General features: G+C 33.0%; 1 protein-coding gene across 6 annotated transcripts in view; it reads right to left on the reverse strand.

The window, feature by feature from the left end:
- The window catches only part of LRRC7 (leucine rich repeat containing 7), a 502,831-nt gene that overhangs the window by 234,487 nt on the left and 244,614 nt on the right, over window positions 1-23,730 (reverse strand). For all 6 annotated transcript variants that reach the window (XM_049699435.1, XM_033407473.2, XM_004280746.4 and 3 more), the window contains 2 exons: window positions 18,034-18,123; window positions 14,183-14,239 (listed from right to left, as the gene is read on the reverse strand). In XM_049699435.1, the coding sequence (XP_049555392.1) occupies window positions 14,183-14,239; window positions 18,034-18,123 (147 nt within the window). The remainder of the gene's footprint in view (window positions 1-14,182; window positions 14,240-18,033; window positions 18,124-23,730) is intronic.

Below are 23,730 nucleotides of genomic sequence, written 5' to 3' on the forward strand. Positions count from 1 at the left end.
GGTTTCAACTTAAAAATAAGCCAGATTTACCTATTTAATACTTCTCAGGTAGAATAAGAATAGCAAACACAATCAAATTGTTTAACAGGATTTTGTATCATCTATCCAAAACCTTATAAATGGAATGTCTGCCACAGTTTATAAGGGGGTAAATTTTATTCATGAACCAATATTGAATGTTAGCCATTATAGTTGATAGAAAACATACAAAATATTATATAAGTTACTGAACTACACCTGAAACAAGAATTTCAGGTTTCCCACTGTTACTATAAAAGGTAACATCTATCCCTTGCCCAAATCAATTGAGTTCATATTTCTCATCTATTTTCTCCCACAGTTTGCTGAGTTTCAGTTTTGCTTTCATCTTGGATTGGACTCTTTCAACATACTTCTTCCTATGATAGTCCAAATACTTTTAAATGCAAAATTTCCTGTCAGGAATTTTATCTAAAAGGAAAAAATAAAAGGTGCTAATTTCTTAATGATAATTCAAGGAGAACAGAATTCCATTAAAATGTGGCTTATCTTAAAATTTCAGATAGATCACAGACCACCAAATAATGGTTCCTTCACTACAACGATCACACTGTGTATCATCTATTAGTGTTCTTTCTTTGTTGTGCTTTATTGTTCATAATAGCAGTCTCATCAAGGGGGTGTGTAGTAGCTGTATATGGGTATCAGGGATGATTTAAAGATTTTGTAAACATTTCCAAGCAAAATGCATTTGATAAGCTATAGAAACTTTGGTAAACTACGTCTATAGAAAATTATAATTACTTTATGGATATTCTGGTACAAAGTGTTTTAAATGGTTTGCTTCCCAAGCAACAACATTTGGCCACCTAGAAGAGGTCATATTGCCTCACAGTACACTGTACCTTCATTATCTCTTTCTTAGAACACATTTTCATTTTATATAATGCCATGGAAATTCATTCCATATAAAGAGTACTATAATAAATTTTCTTATAAGGAAACATAATCAAAGAATATACCCAGAGATGATATTTATTTTTTAAATTAAAGTAGATAACACATTGATTAGCTAATCCAAGAAAGTAAATAAAGTCCATGTGTAACTAACAGTGTCAGTTTAAGCCATACCTTTATATTGCTAACATTTTTTCGTTAACGTATAGTTGATTTACAATGTTGTGTTAATTTCTGCTGTACAGCAAAGTGATTCAGTTATACATACATATACATTCTTTTCCAGTTTTGGCCTTGGCTTGTGGGATGTTAGTTCCCTGGCCAGGGATTGAACCCACACCCTCAGCAGTGAAAGTGTGGAGTCCTAACCACTGGACCACCAGGGAATTGCCCTACATTCTTTTTTATATTGTTCTCCATTATGGTTTATCACAGGATATTGAATATAGTTCCCTGTGCTATACAGTAGGACCTTGCTATTTATCCATTCTATATAATAGTTTGCATCTCTTAACCCCAAACTCCCATTCCATCCCTCCCCAACCACACCCGCCCCCTTGGCAGCTACACTGCTAATATTTTCTTAAAGACAAAGTATAGCAACACCAACTTGACATCTGTAGTGTACTCTCTTCAAGGGTAAGGATGAGTGGGATGACTAAAATGTATGCGAGTGAAATAAAAAGAAAGAAAAACAATGAGCCTTATGCATGACTTAATTTTTCAATAATCAAGAGCCAGCTGCAGTGGACAAATTATTTAATGAGAAAATATCACAGAGTTTAACTTTCTATTAATTTCTGGTTCTTACAATCAATCAGCTATACACCAGGTGCCCACTGAATGCTTGGCAATGTTTGAGGAACTAAAACACTTCTTTCCATGTTACACTGCCTGCCTTCATTCATCAAATGTTGTCTGAAAACCTTCCTTATGCTCCACTTTGTGGCCAATAGAAAGATAAATAAGTTATAGTTCTTTCCTTTAAAAGCTTACAGTCTTCTTGGGGATATACTCATAGGCAACAAATCCAATATAACGTAATAAAGGCTATCATAGAGACATGTACAAAATGCTGTGGTAGCAAAGTTGAAGGAATAATTACTTGTGCCTGCAGTGTCAGGAGACACTTTATAGAGAAAGTGGAATTTGCACTGTACTTTAAAGATTCATAGTATATCAAAAAAGAGAGAAGGGCAAATAAGACATTTCTTCTGACCCTTTAATACTCTCAGTTACTTCTATCCTCCATCTTGGATTCTGTAGCCCCAGATACCAGTCACTCTTCTGTAAACACCCCAAGTTCCCTTGCCCCCTCCTCCATCTGGCATGCCTGGTAAACCCAGCCAGCTGTCTCCTTCTAAAACTGCAGCAACGTAACCGACTTTCTGAAGTCTGCTCAACTTTCCTGAATGGACTTCTTTCCCATATATAACCTTAAATTTCAAATGGACAGTCAACACTGCCAGATGATTCTATGACACTGCCTTAATGTATTCGCTTTCCCATTCTCTAAGAGACTTATCTTTCACACTTTCTCTCACCTCCTCAAATCTCCATTATTCCCTACTCCCTCTCAGGTGATGACTCTTCTTCATGCCTCATAGAGAAAATCAAAGCAATTGGTTGAGAATGTTCTTTCCACTCCCAAGCCATCAATCTATCTATATTTATATCTATTTTCTCTAGGATCCTTGTTTCCATGTGAGAAGCATCCTTGCTTCTACGGCCACTTCCTCCACTTGTGCTCTGCATCCCATTCCCTCACTTCCTCAAGCATTTGGTCTTGTAGTTATTTTCCTTCTCTCCTGCGTTATTAATTCTTTTGTTTTTACTGAATAATTCCCGTCATCTTGCAAATATGCTTTAACATTATCCTTCTTAACAAATCCTTTTCCTGACACCATACTCCCATCCAGTAACTGCTACCTTTTCACTGTTCATTCTGCAACTAAACTCCTTGAAGGAACCATCTGTACTTGTTATCTTCTTTTGCTAATCCCTACTCTCTCCTCAACCACTCCAGTGAGGCTGCACATAATGCATTACTGAAATAGCTCTTACCAAGCTCCCATCAATGACCTAGATCTTGCTAATGCCAATGCTCAGTTTTCTGTTCCCATCATACTAGTGTTTGATACAATTGACTCCTCCCTCCCTCTTTTTTCTAGTCTTCTGTGGCACTTCCTACATGTGGTTTCCTTCTTAACTCTCTGGGTGTTCACTCTGAGGATCTTCTGTAGAATCCTCTTCCATACTTAAACTATGAATATTAAAGTGTCCTAGGCTTAATTCTGGGTCCTCAATTCTTCTCTATTTATACTCTCAATTGGTTAACTCGACCAATGTCTTATTTTTAAATATCATCTATAGTGTGATAACTCTTAAATTTACATCCCTATCTTCCTGAGCATATGGTTTATGTATTCCACTGCCTACACTTGATGTTCTAATAGGCATCTCCAACTTTTCTTTGCCGAGATCAAACTTCCGATTCCCCACATCTGCTCCTCTTCAAATTTTCTCTACAACAGGAAATTATGCCACCAGTCACCTTGTTAGTCAAACCCAATCTTTGGGAATGCTCCTTAATTCCTCCTTAAATCCTTAACTTTTCCTATCACCACAGATTCTTTCCATCAGCAAGGTTCCACTTCCAAATGGATCCCAAATCTGACCACTTACCACCTCCAGAGTACAATCCTAGACAAAGCTACTGTCATTTCTTTTCTACAGTATGGCAGTCATCTCCTAATTGGTGTCTTTTCAGTTTTGTCCACCTAGAACCTCTTCTCTGCAGAGTGGCCAGACAGATCTTTGTAAAGGTTTGGTCAAATCACACTTCTCCCTTGCTCAAATGCTCAAAGGGCTTTTCATTACAATTAGAAAATAGTCTTAATTTCCAAACATAGTTCACAAGGCACGTCATCATTTTGCCCCACCTGTCTCTCCAACCTCGTCTCATACTCCTTCACTTTGTGCTCATTATGTTCTGGATACACTGGCCTTTTTGCTCCTGACACATCAGGCTTGCTCCCATCACAAGTGTTTTTACACCTGCTGTTTCTTGTTTGTTGCTTTTGCTCTTCCTCTAGAACTTCGTATTACTCTCATCATTTAAATCGTGCAAAGCCCACCTTTTCATAAAGGTCTTTTCTGACCAGCCTAGCCAAAAAACAAAGAATAAAAAAAATCCAAAAACCAACACTCAACCAATTAAGCAAAAATACCCCCCAAATCCAATCACTTCCTATAACATCATCCTGTTTTCGTTATAGCAATTGCTTGTCTTATTCACTTATTTGTTTATGTGTTTGTCATCTGTCTCCCTTAATTAGACTTGAAAATCTTTGAAGAAAAGAGAATCTGTCTTTATTGTTCATTGTCATATTGTCATATCCTCCAGCACGTACAATAGTGTCCGACACATGTTAGGTACATACTCAATTAAAGTTTAAACTGAGTTGTTCATTATATGAAGTGAGAATTTATTGGTAAGTGTACAGAGGCACAAACCTGCAAGTCATATTTAGGGGATTAAGTGGGGAGTAACTGGAGGGAACTTGGGGGTCAAGCTGTGAAGGGTCTTGAATGCCATGTTTAGTGGTTTGGACATTATTGTAAAGGAATGGGAAGCCAAAGATTTTAAATTTTGTCTTAAATAAAACCTTGAGTTATGAGATCTTCCTTTTATAAAACTAAAGTATGTTAAGTATATATATATATATTTTTTTTTTTGCGGTATGCGGGCCTCTCACTGTTGTGGCCTCTCCTGTTGCGGAGCACAGGCTCCGGAGGCGCAGGCTCAGCGGCCATGGCTCACGGGCCCAGCCACTCCGCGGCATGTGGGATCTTCCCGGACTGGGGCATGAACCCGCATCCCCTGCATCGGCAGGCGGACTCTGAACCACTGTGCCACCAGGGAAGCCCTGTTAAGTATATTTTAAAATGTATTTCTACTTAGTTGGATATAATATTTAAAGAGATGCCCTTTAAGATTCTATTTAGTATAAGAAATGTTTTAACTTTTGCTTTTAAAATTTCATGAGATACTTAATCAAAATAAAGCTTTTGCCTCTAGGAAACTGTTTAATTTAGAAATGTTTTATGATAATCAGAAGAGTCAATAGCTTTAATGTAACTTAAACACACAATTTATTTATCTAAGTTGCTATTGAACATTTCTTAATAGAGATGTGTTATTCTTACTTTTTAACCACTTCATGTAGCATATTTTCTACCCCATCTTTATAGAACAAACATAAATCTGAACAGCTAATGCTTGATAAGAGTCACAGTGCTTTAATCTGATTAATTTTATTTCTAATCTTACTTATAAAATTATACAGCATTTACTTTATAACTAGAAAAGATTGTTATTATGTACTAAATGTTAACAGAAGTACTTTTAATGTACTGAATTAAGTTTAACTATAAAGAGAAAATGAATAGAAATACAGTGTAGTTAGGTAAAAGTTTGGGATAATTTTGAATATAGATAATGTAAAACTAAACATAATGGAATAGGAAGTTTGGCAAGGAAGAATTCACAGTTTTTTAAAGCCATAAAAGGGCAAACTAAAATCTCATATTACTAAAAGGAAATGCAAAATATACATTCAAGGAAATTAATGTCAGGAAGTTAGTATCTTATGTGAATGTTTATTTTTAATATTGCTCAGGTATTGATCTTAAATGTCACAGAAACTGTGGAAAACTATAGCAACTTAGAAATATTTCTCTTTCGTCTGTTCAGCAGGAAATCAAGCTTTTTTAGGATGCATTTTGCATATTGAAAGACCTGAATTAACCCTGCCTTGAATAGAGAGAAGAGCAGAGGCACGAAGAAAGCAGAAAATCTATGGAGAGTTAGATATATTTCACTTGTTTTCATGTGTCCTATTGAGGCAATTATGAGTAATAGTTTGTTGTTTACTCATCAAGAGTCTTTTAAAAGTGAAAATCAAAACAGGTGGCAGGGAAAGCTTTTCAAATGCTGAAATAAAACATATCTCCTAATGATTAGTTTTTTCATGCACTTTCTAAAATACCAGAGAAGGACCCTAGTGAAAATCAATTCACCATTTCCTCTTCAGTGTCCACTGTTGCTGAAACTGTTCCATCCCAAAATTAGTAATTGGAAAGAGAAAAGCATGCTGCTCAGCAGTTGCTTCCTTGGGAGTTGGACTGTGGGGTTGGAGCTTCAAATAACATAGTCAAGATGACAAAAAAAATCTCTCACAAAATGAAGCTTATTAGATTCCTGAGTCACACTATAATCAGATCAAAATTCCTGCGAAACTCTGCCTTGAAAACACTCTAGCAGAGTTTCTAAGCTACCACTCTGAAAGCAGAATCCATGGCTAATTTCACAGCAAAAGTGATGGGAAAATTAAGGGATGATTTGAAGTTTTTCAGAGAGAAAAAGGGAAGGTTCTAAGAAAGATGCTTGGAGATACAAAGGTGCATTGTATACTGTATATAGCAGAGACACCCTGTGGGATGGTGAATGTTGAAAGATAATGACACTGGAAATGTTGACTCTAAGCTGTGAAGTGTCTTGACATGTTTGTCTTCTGCAAGCTGTGGGCAGTCATTGTTTTTACATTGACATGTGTCATGGTGTATTTTAGTAAGAAAGCTCACTCTGACAAGAATAAGGAGACGGATTTCAATGGAGGAGATAGGAAGAATGAGTTACTGCAGGCTAAGACAGGTAATATTAAAGTAGGGCAATGACAGAAAGTAGAGAAGAGTGTTTAGATGTGGCATAAGTTGATGGACAGAGGATTTGGGGGTAGTAGGAGAGGAAAATAGAATTGAGATTTCTAATTTCTGTAATTAGGTGGATGGTTCTGTCACTAGGCAGTATATAATAAGATGCCTGGGATTTCTGTTTGGTTTGGTTTGGTTTGATTTGGTTTTTCTTGGAGTGGTGAGTGGAGAAGAGAGATGAAGGAGATTTCAGTTTTGATATGTGGTGAATAGTCCATCTGAGTTCTGGCTATTGGAATATGGAATTTGAAATCAAGTAAATGTGTGCAATTCACCATATCTGAGACCACAGGAGTAGTCTGTTAGCTAGGTCCTTTGTGTCTTTGTATATTTTTACAAGACTCTGAGACCAAGATCAACACTAACGTAAACTTCAGAATATATTATATCTTTAATAAAGATACTACATTTTTTCATAGAGGGGAGAGCAATCATCCACATTAAATTGTTTGAATTTGGAAATCTGCAAATGTTGAATATGCTCCTCTCTGTTCTTGTTGAGAGTTTTTATTTATTTTTTTATCATGTATTTTACGATCTGAGTTCAATTCACCCAAAGAAACTACAAACCTTAAAAAGAAAAAAAAATAGTCTTTAAGAATTGATTAGTAGCTTCATTTGCAAATATTTTCTCCCATTCTGAGGGTTGTCTTTTCGTCTCATTTATGCTAATCTTTCCTTGAATGCTTTTAAGTTGTCTAAGTACCATAGAACACACTTTTGTTTAAATGCTTTTCTGGTTCTAAATAATCATGACTCATTTTTATCAACTATTATGCAAAATATATTTCACAGTTTAAAGAAGGCAATGACCACCCAATATTCTTTTAAAATAAAGACACTGAAGTTCAAAGAAGTTAAATAATTCATAAACAAGAAGCAAGGGCCTGAATACAAGTCCAGGTTTGTCTGACTGCAAAGTATACCCTCATTCAAGTACATTCTGGCTCTTCTTAGGTGAAATAGAACTAAGTATAGGCTAAATGTTCCATGAGAGACTAAGCCTTGAGAGCTTATGAAACTGAAGTCATAGCACTTTCAATCTCGCTATTATACCAGGCTGTTTTCATCTTTTGGTAAATTTAATCATCAGGGATCAGAGTGGCTATTGATTGAAGTATTCTGAAAAGAGCGATTTGATCCCATGGTTTTATGTGGTTTTTGTGCCCTCCCCCTAACTCCTCACTGGACTCAACACAACCTTAGCTAACCATAATGCTCTCAACCTTAATTTTATGTTGAAAATACAAAGATAAAAAGAAATATAATTAGCTCACATGTTAGGGAGCTCACACTCTTTTGTGAATCCTTGGAAAGCATATGTTTGATTATTTAAAAGGGAATCTAATAATTATATTGTTAGAATGCATTATAATTTGTTGAATGCTTTTAAATATAACATCATAATTATCACTTATTTCAGTTGAATTTAAAATATAAGACCCTGTGAGAAGAAGTAAAAAAATATCCTAGTTCTAAGTGCAATTCTCTAATCCACTAATACGGTTAACCTTGATTAGCTAGCTTGTCACATTATCACCTTCGATAAAGAAAACCCAGAATGGGAGGGTACCATGGGTGTAACAAAACACCATACCTTGTAAATTGATATTCATTCGTAAAAGCGTAAGGTAGTACCATTATAAAAACACACTGTATTCAGTTATGTATTACAGTCACAAAAACAGTTAATGGAAACATCAAAAAGCTATTCTGTAAGCTGTGCCTGACAAAGGAATTTTTTTTACAATAGCACTAAGGAAACTATTGATGTATTTCATTGTAGTAACCAGTACAGTAATGCCAAATGAGATAAATTCATTAATAGGACACTGAAATGAGAATAGAAAATGACTTAGTCACAGCTGTCCAGTTTAGAATACATATTATTTTATGACTTTTTCTTCATTATGCTGACAATGATAACTGGTAGGAAAATAGATAATAAAGGAAGAGAGGTTTTAAAAAAGAAAACATGACAAATACATTATATTTTTGTAAGTCTGCCTAAAGAGTAATCTTATTTAAAAATATATAAATGAACTTATATGAAAACTAAAGACATGTTATTTGCAAATAAACAGAAATTTGAGTGGAAATTATGAATATGGAGTATTTATTGCCATTCAGGTTAGGAAAAAATCCACAATATATATATTATTCACATATATAAAACCTCTATCACTGAAATTCTCATTTTTATAAATAGTTAAGCATTTTAGCACATAAATACATACTCTCCCCTGCCCCTGTATATCTACAAGCATTTCGGACATAAAGCTGAAAATTTCCTCAGTGTTAATAGTGTTTATTTTTAAATGTTTAAAGAATTTTTGTATGAAAATAGCTTTTTAAAATAAGTTTTTATGTTGAAACAATGCAAAAAATTATAAAAAGCATCAAAGTACTATACAAATAACTATTCTGAACTACTCGATGGTAAATTGCAAACCTGGTGTCCCATCATTCCCCAGTACTTTAGTGTGTATTTGTTACAAACAAGAACATTCTCCTACCAAACCAAAGCAACCATCCAAATTAGGAAATTAACATTGATACATTGCTACCATCTAATCATCAGACCCTACCCAAGTTTTGCCAGGTGTCCCAATAATTTTTTTTTTAATAGCAGAAGAACCAATTCAGAAACACTGCTTTTAGTTATAATGCCTCTTTAGTCTTCAGTCTGAAACATTCCCTACGTCTTTTCTTAACTTTCATGATCTAGCGTCTCTCATTAACAGTGCTTTAATGTACCTCTGGTTTCAATTTATATTTATAATTCAAGGGGATCTTTTTCTTAGAGTATTTCCAGATAACATACTATGCTTCTGCGCCTTCTGTGAATATATGTGTGTTGTGTGTGTGTCTTTAGACATTCACAGAGGGGGAATACTGTAGAGTTTCTGAACCTTTGTGTTTGGGTGGGGGGGAACACAATAAAAGCAATGATGCTCAAGGAATAAAATCATGTAAATAATAGATACATCATTTACTAGTTTTCAAGCTTACATAGCCTAGAAGTTTCAAAGTATCATTCATGCTTGTACTTGGAAAGTCTTCCTTTCAATTATTCCTTAATGATTTTTTTCTATGGAGAGTCCAAAAATTGTCATAGATGATAGTGAAATAGAATTCAATTAATAACCCCAAAGAAAATTTGCTCAATAAAATGTTATATTTTGAGTGAATATACTAGAAACAGTTATAGGATTAAAATAATCCACTCAACAAATTTGGTTCTTTAAAATTGAGAGGGCCCTCTATTTGGTGCTCTGTCATAGTATACTAGGTATTTTGACAAGGCTTATTTTACATAAAAAGCCAAATCTACTTCTAGGTGAAAATAAAAATGTGAAAACTCACAATGGGCTATGAATATATTGGAAATAGAGACAATTCGGATTTTACAGTTAATATGTTTCTGGATTCCATAGCTTTTTCCAGCTTCACAAACAGTCTAGGATCTAAAAGGAGTCGTTGCTACTTCAGACTTATCATTTCTCTAATTGAATCCCTTCTTCTAACAACTCTTAGAGTTCCTTATCCACCAAGTTCATCCATTTTTCCCTTTTTGGATTTGTTCACCAGGGTTTACTTACTTATTGATATTTCCCCAGCAATTCCACTGCAACATGTTTGAAATTTTCCTCTCTTAGTTATTCTATTATGACAGCGGATCGAGGAATCACATTTCATGCCTTGTGTTCCCAGGTGGCAGGGCAAATATAAACATTAATATTAGCTTAACCTGTGTTTCCTTTCTTCATATTATTTCATATTTTTATAATTATCACAGACAAATTTACACAACATCATATTTTGGCTCAATTTGAAACAAAGTCACAGTCATAACATTATCAACGGACAGGCCATATTTTAACTTTAAGGTTTTAGAAAAATTCTCATAAAAATGGAAAATGTTTATTTAAAGATAAAATCCACCATTATTACTAACCATTTGTATGCTGTTATGTTACCTCCATGGAAATGGTTCCTCAATTTCATTTTAAAATATTATCTTATCCCTTTATTTTCATCTTGACATATGTTTCTTAACTAAATGTATCACTTTTTAATGACAAAGTCAAAGAAATAAGTCATAATACTTTTGGACTTTCTTTAGTTGTTATAAATATTAATTGCCTTAATTTGAAATTATTTTCTTCCATTGTCATGACTTGGTTATTATATGTAACTTGAAACCACCTGAAGAAGAGAGAGAGAGAGAGAGAGAGAGAGAGAGAGAGTGTGTGTGTGTGTGTGTGTGTGTGTGTGTGTGTGTAGGTTTAAAATTCAAGGCTCAGGTATCAGCCATTGAGAATCCACTAACCATTTATTCTTTTTGCCTTCATGATGCTCACCAAAGACTCATCTTATTTTAATATTTTGTATCTTATATTATTTTCTATGGGAAAAAATAATCAAGTGACACAAAATGTCCAGGTCACGTGACAGATATTTCTCATTGTGAATCAATATATCAGCATTCTTGTTTATTTATTGAGTACTCCCCTATATGCTGGGCACTGCTTTAGGCACGGGAGATTCAGCAGTGACAAAACAGAAAAAATTCCTTTTCTGAACAGAACTTATGTTCTCCTGAGAAGACCATCTCCAAGCAAACAAAAAGTCAATACAATTTAGAGAACCATAAGTGTGAAATATCAACGGAAGAGTGAAATGGTATAAAGGCTAAGGGGGAGCAACCTTATATGATGTGATCGGGGAAAGCCTCCAAGGAGGCACCATTTGAAGAAAGATAGGAATCCTAAGGAAGCTCTAGCCTGAAAAGATTTGAGGTAAGAGAATTCCAGAGAGAAACAGATAGTGCAAAAGCTCCAAAATGGGAACAAACTCATTTTTGGACTACCCTTCAAAATTAATTAAGAGGATAATTCTGCTATGAGGACAAATTTTATCATAGAAGTGAAAGGGTTTTTCTTTTTGGTTATCTAGTTTTTTCCAGATATTCAATGTCCTCAATTATTACACACAATCAAGAATGACTGTGTCAATGAGTGTTAAGCAAATGTGTACCTTAGGAAAGGAACAGTGTGAAAAAATTGATAATACTAAGTTCTATTTAATAACAGAAAGAATTTGTCCTAGAATCTGCACATATCAAAATGTCTCTATCAGTTTACTTTAAAGAGATATTTTAATGTATGTTATATCATAATTCTTCACATTTTTACATTTTTCATAGCTTGCCAGGCATTTAGACTTTAAGACAGAAGATGAAAAGAAGAGAAAATCACTGAAGACCTGCTAAAGATTTGACATCTTGTTTGTGTCCATGAGGAAATCATGAGCTATCTCTTCTTGGAGTAATTATTAAAAAGTTAAATTGTTTTTCATAAAACTATCTTTCTTCCTTTATTTTCATTAGAAGTGTAAAAATAAAGGACAGTAGAAAGCTCTCATATGTCTCTCTATTACAGGTCTAGATTGGTGATCAGAAGGTACTACATATAATACATAGTAAAAAACAGAGTTTATCTTTATTCACGACAGAACTTTCTGTAATTCTCATTTTTATAGACATCAAAACTAGGATAAAGTTCACCATACAAATGCATGCCCTTGGTTCTTTTGATTTTTGTCTATAAGGTAAAAAATAAGCATACTAGATTGAAAATAATTTTTCAGATTTTTTAAATGTAAAAACTGTAACAGCTATACAAATTGTACAAATATAACAGTCTACCAAGGAGACCCCATGTCATTTCCACACATCTTTACAAGTTTTTTTAAAAATGCCAAAGTTAAATGCATATTATTCTACTTATTTGAATTCTGTTTGATACTGGGCCACTGTCTCACAGCCTACATAATACCCATTCACCAATTATGAGCATTGTTGCTCATTACTCTGAACTGTTCACACATCTATCTCATATAAAGTCCATATTACCCATCTATGGTCAGGCTTTATATTTAAAATTTATATTTTAAAAATACATATTTAAAAACCTGACAACCTGTATCAGATTTATTTTTTATTTCATATCAAAACTGTTATTTAAGAGCAGAGGGGAAAAGATTCTCCTCCACACCATCAATATTTTCTCTTTGACCCAAATGTTCATGTTTAGGTGAAGGAGACAATTGCTCTTTCACCATAGTTTAGTGTGTAATTAGCCTTGTTTTCACTCTACTTTAAATGTAGACATTTAAAATATGGGGGATGGAAATGCATTTGCAGTAGATTAATGCTGAACAAGTAACACTTTCAACCATATTCGCATTTCTGTTTGTGCCCCCAATGTGGAAGAGGTGCCTTCCAAGACTATGCATAGTGCATTGGCTTAGAGAAAGACCACTCAAAAGTGCAGGGTATCCAGATATGGTGACATTCCTCCTTTTCACTTTCTTTCCTTGTCTTCCACTTATGGAGGAATGAATAGATGTTTTATCTCTATGTATATATTTAAATTAAATCTGTATAATTATTGAAAGCTTTATATTGCCCTGACAGAATTTTCGTACATATCTATGTAACAAAATGTACTTGAGAGTATTGTATTGATATAAAAAAAAATCAATGAAATTCAGTGTAGTTTTCTTAGAGAAGGAATATAAACAGAAAAAAATAAAATTAAGTTTTGGTTCAGCAGACAAAAGGCCTCTAAATCCTGCTGATATGTTTCAAAAATTAATCACTGTACTCAATATTTTTCAGCAATACTGCAGGAGGCTTAAAATAGCAACATAGTACTTTCAATATTTTAACTGTAGCATATACAAGTCATAATTATTTATTTGAGTAAAAAAATTCCCACTTTAAATAATTTTTGAGTTTCAAAGATATTTTTTTCTGTACAGCACAAAACTCTATCATTAGACATAAATAAGGCAAAACAGGATGAAACAAGTTTATTAAACTAAACATTGAATAAAATGTTGGAGATTAGTTTTGACATAAAAATATTCTGTATTTTTATGTAAACCAGATTTTAAACAGACTATTAAAAAGGTACAGTTTGAAAGAATGTATAAATATAAAATTTCTGCCAAATCATTTTAGGATCTCTAAGAACATTTTAATCATTTTAATGAAATATTTTTGTGTATTTTTGATTTAAAAACTGAAAATTATCTCAAACCATAAATTAACTTGAAATGTTAAACATTCTATTAGGTTGAACCTTTTGAAACTGTTGATTGTTTGGGGGCTATAAAAATGTCAGTTTCTTAAGTTTCAATGCAGTAACTTCCTGGTGTGTATGTTTAAGAAGAATCTTAAATGGACTCTTCCCACCTTCACTTGTAATTACACAGTTTTATAAAGCAGATACATTCTTAATATGAATCCCTTATAATACACTGTACATTTTAGCCTCTAGAAAAAAACTGTAGAAAAATTAACTCAATCATAATGACAAAGCATAGCCAAGATAAAAATAGCTGTCTTTTTCCTACTAGTGAAAAATCACAATTCAAATTTAGAAAATACTCAGCCACTTACTTTGGTAGAGTTTTCAAGTGATTTTCTCTTAACTCCAATATCCGCAATTTGGCAAGTCTGTAGAAATAAATTTAAAAATTGCTTCTTAATATTTCTCTATAAAACAATATTCTTATGGTAAAGTAAACTGTTACTTTATTATCCAAACAACTATGTCCAAACATTACATACCATGGTTACAGATTTTTAAGAATTATGCAAATTGGTTATGAGTAGGGTTGCATCAACATTGGAGAATAACAAATATCCCTTTCCTAAAAATGAAGTTCTTTCAAAGATATCATTGAGACCAAGTCATCTAAATCTCCTATGTTTTATAAAATTATATTCACTGTTGTTTGACTGTATGCATTCAACAGATTATTGAATATCTACTAAATACTAGATGCTGCATTCACTGAAACATGGTGATACTTCCACTCAAGAGACAATAAATGAATTTTTAACACAAATAGTATAGCATAGTGGTTAAAAGCTTGAGCTTTGTGATCAGACAGATCTGGTTAATCTTCAGACTCTCTCATATCCTATCTGTTTTTTGCCATGTGACATTGGGCAAATTAATTAACTCCTCATAACTCCAGTTTCCTCATCTATAATGAGTATGTGATAATAGTACAAAATTTATAGGGTTTTGAATATTAAATGATGTCACACATGTAAAGCATAATGCCTGGCACACCATAAGTTTTAGTATGTGTTAGGTTATTACTATTCTTTAATTGAAAAATGGGAAAAGTGCTATAATATACCATATTTAATTGACTCTGAGATTAACATCTGAACATTTCAAATGGATGCACATTTAAAAATGTATAGTATCATCTATCGTATGACAGTACTGGAGTTGGAATAATCTTGTGAAGGGGATGAGAAGTGTTCACAGTTTCTGTTGCTTGCATAACATTTGTAATTAGAAATGCATTTCACATTTAAGTATTTGTTAGTGTTTGCAATCTGGGACATGCTATTGTTACTAATGCCTATACTGAGCTTTAAAATGTACTCAGTTGAGGCTACTTTAGGACAAATATTAATTGAATTATCCAAATCCTTAGTGATGTGGGAATATTTCACTATTTGAACTATACAATTCACCTACAAGGTCCCATATTTACTGTGCTTTTAGATATTCAACTAGTTCTCTTCTCCTTTCCTTTGTGTTTTGAGTTCTACCAAATTTCCAATTTAATTTTAATCTTATAACTCAATCTTTATTTGAAATAAAGTAATTTAGTTCTTCAGAGCATGGGTATATCACTAGTTAAAGAAGTTTCTTAAACATTTATATATCTCAAATCTTCATATTTGTACTGTTGTAATAATATTTTATGACTTAGTTTGGCCTTTAGGGGCACTAAATCTCAGGTTTTGGAAAGTATCTTAAAACATTCTTTGTTAAATTATCCAGCTGAAAGTTATAGAGCTTTTTAGATTACAATAATAAAATAGAGCATTTTTTTGGCAGACAATTCACATAAAATTTAATTCTAATTTCTAAGTGGTTTGGGCTTTGATATTATGTTATCTGATTGCCCAAATTTCTTCCCCTATATTAGGACTAGTAAAAAAGAACGGACAAAATGCAAAAGTGTGTCTTAGGGAGATAAACATTTCCTGATTTAATAAACCAAAGGTATATTTGTAGTGTTATCATCAGTACCGGAAGGAAAATCTACTTTATGTGGACAAATGGTGAAGTATCAATTCATTTAGAAATGAGACAAATGCTCTTTTGAATATCTGTGAATTTTCAGAACTTCCCAAGTGTATGGTATTCATAGGTATTGTGAAATCATGATCTACAAAAGTAAGGGAATTTGGAAGAAACTTTCGAGGTGATTTCTGTATGCAAATGGAGGCTGCTACCTGTTAAGGGACTTCATTATTCCACTGGGTTCTTCTTAATGTCATATATTAGCTTCTGCCAACAGATTGGTGTTGAGTTACACTCAGTCAGTTATTTGAACAATTTTAAAGATGATCATTTAGAAAAATGCAGTTAACAATAAACTTAAAATGTCTTAACTTTCAAGATATATCTTTTATATTTAAAATAGCCAAGACATGGAAAGAAAGTTTCCATTGACAGATAAATAGATAAAGAAAATGTGTGCATATATATGTATGCATGTGTGTGTGTGTGTGTATATATATATATATATATATATATATATATATATATATAAAGCCATAAAAAAGAAGAAAATCCTGCCATTTGCAACAACATGGATGGACCTTGAGGGCATTATGCTGAGTGAAATAAGTTGGGCAGAGAAAGACAAATACTGCGTGATCTCGCTTACATGTGAAATCTAAAAAGAAAAAAAAACCTCATAGAAAAAGAGATCAGATTTGTGGTTACTAGAGGTGGGGGTGGGGTGGGGAAACTGGGTGAAGGTAGTCAAAAGACACAACTTTACAGTTATAAGATAAATAAGTACTAGGGATGTAATGCACAACAGTATTACTATAGTTAACACTGCTGTATGGCACATGGTATATTTGAAAGCTCCTAAGAGAGTAAATTCTAAAAATTTTCACAAGGCAAAAAACTTTTTCTTTGTAATTATATGAGGTAATGGATGTTAACTAAATTTATTGTCCTAATCATTTTGTAATAAATTTGTCATTACTATGTTATATACTTTAAACTCATATAGTGCTGTGTCAATTATACCTCAATAAAACTGAAAGAAAAAAATTCACTCTAGAACATCTAGAAAACATTGAAAATATAAAGATGAAAATAAAAATCATCCATAATTTCACTTCCAAGGAAATAGTCTTTTATTTCATGTACATTCATATTAGTATGGAAAACACAGTTTATATATAGCTATGATATGTTTTGAACATAACATCATAGGAATTAATAGATATTCCTCTAGGCAAGATTATAAATTGCTACATGGTATTGTCATATGGATGTACCATAATATATTCAACCAATCTCCTAGATGGATGTGTGCTTCCATATTTTTCATATTGTAAATAATGATAAACATCCTTGTCCATAAATCCTAGTGTGATACATGATGATATGATACATTTCTAGAAATGAATTACAAAGGCAGTGGTTGTAAATATTTTCAAATCTTTTAAAGCACACTGCCCTGCAAGGAGTATATAACATTCTGCAGTTTCATCAGCAGTGTGAGGTTATCTCTTTCCTCATGGTCTATAAATAACTTTACACTTTTTATAACATGCTAAAGCACAAAGCCCCTTTGTTGTCATATTAATTTGTACTATTTTTATTATTTATGATGATAAACATTTTTTGTGTTGCCAATTTGTACATTTATTATGAACTGCCAGTATGTGTCATTTACCCATTTTTTTCTAATGAGAACTTTAACTTCATACTCATTTGTAAGAATTCTTTATAAGTTAAGGATATAATTTACTTTCCATATTCAGTGGAAATATTTTCCTATTTATTGTTTTACCTTAATTTAAAAACTATTTTCTAATATTATTTTATTTTAAAAGCATTTTACGAATTCAAATCTATCCATTTATGATATTTTCTTTTGTTTCTATGCTATAAAGGCATTTTCCAACCCAAGAGTCAAAAATATCCATGTGCATATTTTTCCAGATCATTTCTGATTTTATTTTTTTATATTTAACTCTTTAATTCATCTGGAATTTGATTATTAATGACATGTAAAGACCTAACTTTATTTTTTGCAAAATGTTTCATTAATTGACATGGTCTCATTTACTGGACAAGAATGAGGGTGTCTTTAATTCCAATGGTCACTTTTGAAGCCTCACCTACTGGTGCTGGTACAGTACTTATCTAAAGTGAAAGACAATGTATCGTTTAAACTTCTTATTCTTACCTTCCAAAATTGGCTGGAAGAAATTCAAGAAAGGCATCATTCAGGTAGAGCTGGGTCAGGTTTAGAAGCTGTGTGAAGCCATCAGGGAGTCTAGAAAGGAGTTAAAGGTTTAGTCATTGCATAGATGTTGCCATAGAAACAGAACAAAAAATATATCTCTAAGGAGAAAAAATAGAAGTGTAATACATTTTCAACTCTCCTTCAGTATCACAGTAATGGAAGAATTTACTGAGCATGTTGTTACAGCTTGAAAATTTTGCCTGTTATTTAAATAAATTGGCATTCACCCACCTCCACCCAGCACCTCCACCCAGCACTGCTTTCCTATGCTGAGATTTATGTCATTGCCAAAGTCAGAGACATCATTTCTTACTGTTGCCCTAACCTTATACACACCAGTGAGATATTTTTATGGAAATTTCAAGTTGTATGACATGTTTTGTAATTTTAAATTTAATGTTCTTTCTCAATAGCATATTCACATATATAGTCAGGCAATGCTATCTACTCATTCAGTTAATCATTAAAATTTGTCTACAGTTTGTGACAATGATGACTAAAGCTGCCCAACATGAAAAGGGAAGGAGTATTTTGTCCCTTTAACTGATAATTTCTTTAACGCAGGCCCAACATACATGTACATTATAATTCAAATTGATCCAATTCATGTGCATTGAATAAAAACATTGTCACAGTAATTAAACCGAATCCTAAAGACTTTAAGAAGCACTAAAAGAGTTGAGAAAATATCCTATGGGAAAATCTTACTACTTAGATAAAACAATTATTTGAAATGTTTAAGTAAGTTTTACCAAAAAGATTTAACTCCAGGATTTTTCTTAAAAGGATATTATTTTTTAATAATTAAATTTCTACTTAAAAATTTTAATGTCTTTATCTAGGCTTTAGACAAGACCATATTCTTTCACAAAATACTTCTAAATACTGTTCATATCTGCTTTCCCCTAAAATTCCAACCTATCTCCTTCCTTGAATTTACTGACAAAATTATTTAAAGAGCTGCCTCTACTCACTATTTTTTACTTTACTCTGCAAGCTATTGCTTTCTGGCATCTACCCTAACTCTATTACTGAAACTACACTCACCAAAGGCTCTTAAGCCCTAATTCCATTAACTTCATTTCATTTCGTAACCCACATTGCCTAGCAACAGTTGCCATCACTGATTGTTCTCTCCTTCTGGACTTCTAATATACTCTACCTGCTCTTCCCCCTACTCCTGGAAAACTATATCTGAGTTTCATTGCATGGTTTCTCTTCCTCTGACCAATCTTTGGTTATGAAATGTTTTATGTATATAAAAGAGTATAGCAGAACACTCTATACATAAATCACAGCAAGTTCCTTTTTGACCCACCCCCTGGAGAAATGGAGATAAAAACAAAAATAAACAAATGGGACCTAATGAAACTTAAAAGCTTTTGCACAGCAAAGGAAACCATAAACAAGATGAAAAGACAACCCTCAGAATGGGAGAAAATATTTGCAAATGAAGCAACTGACAAAGGAGTAACCTCCAAAATTTACAAGCAGCTCATGCAACTCCATATCAAAAAAACAAACAGCCCAATCCAAAAATGGGCAGAAGACCTAAACAGACATTTCTCCAAAGAAGATATACAGATTGCCAACAAACACACAAAAGAATGCTCAACATCACTAATCATTAGAGAAATGCAAGTCAAAACTACAATGAGGTATCATCTCTCACCAGTCAGAATGGCCATCATCTAAAAATCTACAAACAATAAATGCTGGAGAGGGTGTGGAGAAAAGGGAACCCTCTTGCACTGTTGGTGGGAATGTAAATTGATACAGCCACTATGGAGAATAGTATGGAGGTTCCTTAAAAAAACTAAAAATAGAACTACCATATGACCCAGCAATCCTACCACTGGGCATATACCCTGAGAAAACAATAATTCAAAAAGAGTCATGTACCCCAATGTTCATTGCAGTTCTATTTACAATAGCTAGGATATGGAAGCAACCTAAATGTCCATCGACAGATGAATGGATAAAGAAGATGTGGCACATATGTACAATGGAATATTACTCAGCCATAAAAAGAAACGAAATTGAGTTATTTGTAGTGAGGTGGATGGATCTAGAGTCTGTCATTCAGAGTGAAGTAAGTCAGAAAGAGAAAAACAAATACAGTATGCTAACACATATATATGGAATCTAAAAAAAAAAAAGTTTCTGAAGAACCTTAGGGTTAGGACAGGAATAAAGATGCAGACATAGAGAATGTACTTGAGGACACAGGGAGGGGGAAGGGTAAGCTGGGACAAAGTGAGATAGTGGCATGGACTCATATATACTACCAAGTGTAAAATAGATAGCTAGTGGGAAGCTGCCGCATAGCACAGGGAGATCAGCTCCGTGCTTTGTGACCACCTAGAGGAGTGGGATAGGGAGGAAGGGTGGGAGGGAGATGCAAGAGGGAGGAGATATGGGGATATATGTATATGTATAGCTGATTCACTTTGTTATAAAGCAGAAACTAACACACCATTGTAAAGCAATTATACTCCAATAAAGATGTTAAAAAAAAATAAAAGAGTATATATGTACCCACAGTATAATTTAATAAATAGAATCGGTACCTTTAACACCCTCTAGGTGTCCCTCCCTGACTACATCTATTTGCTCCACAAATTCCTGAATGATGTTTACTTTTCTGCTTTTTAAGGAGTTTTACCACACCTATTTAAATCCCTAAGAAAAGAAAAAAAGTCACATGGTTTTGCATGTTTTTGAACATTATGTTGCATGTTTTTGAACATTGCATGTTTTGAACATCAAATCATACTATGAATATTTTTCTGAGACTTTTAATAATTCATATTATTAAATAATTCACTGATTAGTTAAATGAAATTCATTCATTTTGAGGTAGGTGACTGATCACCATAACATAGTATTCCACTGTATGAATATACCACTATTTATTTATCATTCTCTATCTAATTGAACATTACAGCTGCTTCTAGTTTTTTGTTTGTATTTCTGTTATATGTTCTATTTATTTTTAACATATATTCTGGTGTACAAGAGTTTACTTAAGTTATATTTCTGGTTACAAGAGATTAATATCCCTATGAATAGGTCTCAGCTAATGACTAGAAGGAGTATAAATACCTCAGCTCCCTCACCCATTGTGCTTAACAAGTCTGTGATATATGTTTAAACTGTTTCCCAGCGTTTCCCACAAAGATTAAGGTCCAGTGGTCCATACTAGTAAATAGCTTGATAACATATCTTTAACTGGTATTTTCTTAGATTATTTTCTAAATATATTGCTTGAATTACTTTCTAAACTTTTCTGCTGGGGGACCCAAACTAAACAAAATTAATATTTGTATATCAATTTGGTAGGAATTCTTTATACACTCTTAAGACACTGATCTTATATGTATAATTTTTGCTACAAATATCTTGGTTCAATTTGTATTTTGGAGTTGGATTGTTTGTATCTGGCTTCATAGAGGATGTTTCCATAAATTTGCTCCCAAAGGGAGGTAGGATTCATAAAAACAGAAAAGAGAGAGAAAAGAGGCAGGGGAGGAGTGAGGGGTTCTATAACATAGAGGTAAGAATTCACCTGAGATGGGTGACAAAGAGAAGATGAGTTCTAGAGGGAATACTTTATGTATAAGAGTATTAGAAATTAAGATTTGAGAATATTAGTAGGGGACAGGATTTATAGGATACTTAATGCTTGAGGCAAAGTTTTGAACTTTATCCTATAAGATTAAAAAGAATTTATTGTAGATCTTTGTTTTTCTCTATTTTTTGCTTTCTATAATACATTAGAGCTCATATGCTGATAGTAAAATAGTTTTTATGATAATGGCACAGATGTCCAATAGATTACAATGCAATTTAACTACTATCTTACTTTGATGTCCTTTTGGTTTCTATAGTCATTTGAGAAAATAAATCATTTATGACTTTTCAAAAAAGAAGATTAAAATGTGTAAAATGAGAAGAATGTTAAAACTTTTTATCTAATAATTTATTTTAACATTGTAACTATTAATAAATAAAAATCCTTTAAAAACACCAATTTTCTAGTTATAGGGACAGTTTGAACTACTCAGCTTACCTTAATCTATTTTTCCACACATGTATGCACTAAATGGTATTACATTGTACTACTTCTTTTGATAAAAAATATATTTCTTTAGGCTGCTTCTCTGGCAAAGTTAATCATGTAAGAAAATCTGGCTCTTACATAGAACACTTCTCTAAGGATTTAAGAATTGACTACACTGGGCAGATTCCAATTGCAAAATTAGACTGCCAAAAATAAGTTACATGAAAAAACCAGAATACAAAGTAAGACAGTTGTTTCAGTCTGCTTATAAACAAAGATGTGTTGACACTGTATATCGAATCTTTCTTTTCTAAAAATGTAGAATTAAAAGGTATATTTATACAGTATGTCTTGTTTAATAGCATGTGTATTTTTTATTTCAATTTACTTAAATAAGAATTTGTTGAATGGTTACTCTGCACTGAGATTCAAAATTAATGCTTTCTTCCTCATCTTCTCCACAGCATTATATTCATAGGTTTAGCAAAATGCTTATAACAATTATATTTTATACAAGTTTTGGGAATTTTTTATTCCTGGAATAGATTATACATTCTTTGAGGACAAGGAATTTTTTTAATCTCTGCAATAATCTAGTATTGTATTTTGAAAACATATTATTTGAAAATATATATTCAGTAGGTCTGCTAAACAGATATTCAACTTTATTCATTATTAATTTTATGGTATGATTTTGTAGCTTTAATAGTGACAGTGGTCCCACTTGTCAACATCACAACTTCCAGAGGAACATACAAGGACCTGCAAGGAAGAAGATATTCCTTAGCAAGCTAGATAAACTCAATGAAGACGAAAGTCATGGGCTGTCTTTATCCTCCTCCAAGATACTCAATGAAATCCAACATTTTACACTAAGTAAGGGAACTCTAATGAAAGGTTTTCACATTCCTAAAGGCTTTCACATTCCTAAAGTAACTGTGGTTTTCCACATTTGACTGATTTATTAAAAAATTCAAAGTATTTTTAAAAATATATACTGGTAAACAATTCTCTCTCTAAGGAAACATTTTCATTTTATTAATGGCTGAAATTAAAAGTGGAGAAAAGGGAATATTCTTACACTGTTGGTGGGAATGTAAATTGGTACAGCCACTAAGGAGAACAGTATGGAGGTTCCTTAAAAAACTAAGAACTACCATATGACCCAGCAATTCCACTACTGGGCATATACCCAGAGAAAACCAGAATTTGAAAAGATACATGCACCCCAATGTTCATTTCAGCACTATTTACGATAGCCAGGAGATGGAAGCAACCTAAATGTCCATCAACAGAGGAATGGATAGAGAAGTGGTACATATATACAATGGAATAGTACTCAGCCATAAAAAATAACAAAATAATGCCATGTGAAGCAACATGGATGGACCTAGAGATTGTCATACTGAGGTAAATAAGTCAGACACAGAAAGACAAGTATCACATGATATCGCTTACATGTGGAAACTAAAAAAAAGGGTACAAATGGATTTATTTACAAAACGTAAGTAGAGTCACAGAGGTAGGAAACAAACTTATGGTTACCAGGGGATAAGGTGGGGGGAGGGATAAAT

Source organism: Orcinus orca, chromosome 1, assembly GCF_937001465.1.
Source record: "Orcinus orca chromosome 1, mOrcOrc1.1, whole genome shotgun sequence".
Lineage (NCBI taxonomy): Eukaryota > Metazoa > Chordata > Mammalia > Artiodactyla > Delphinidae > Orcinus > Orcinus orca.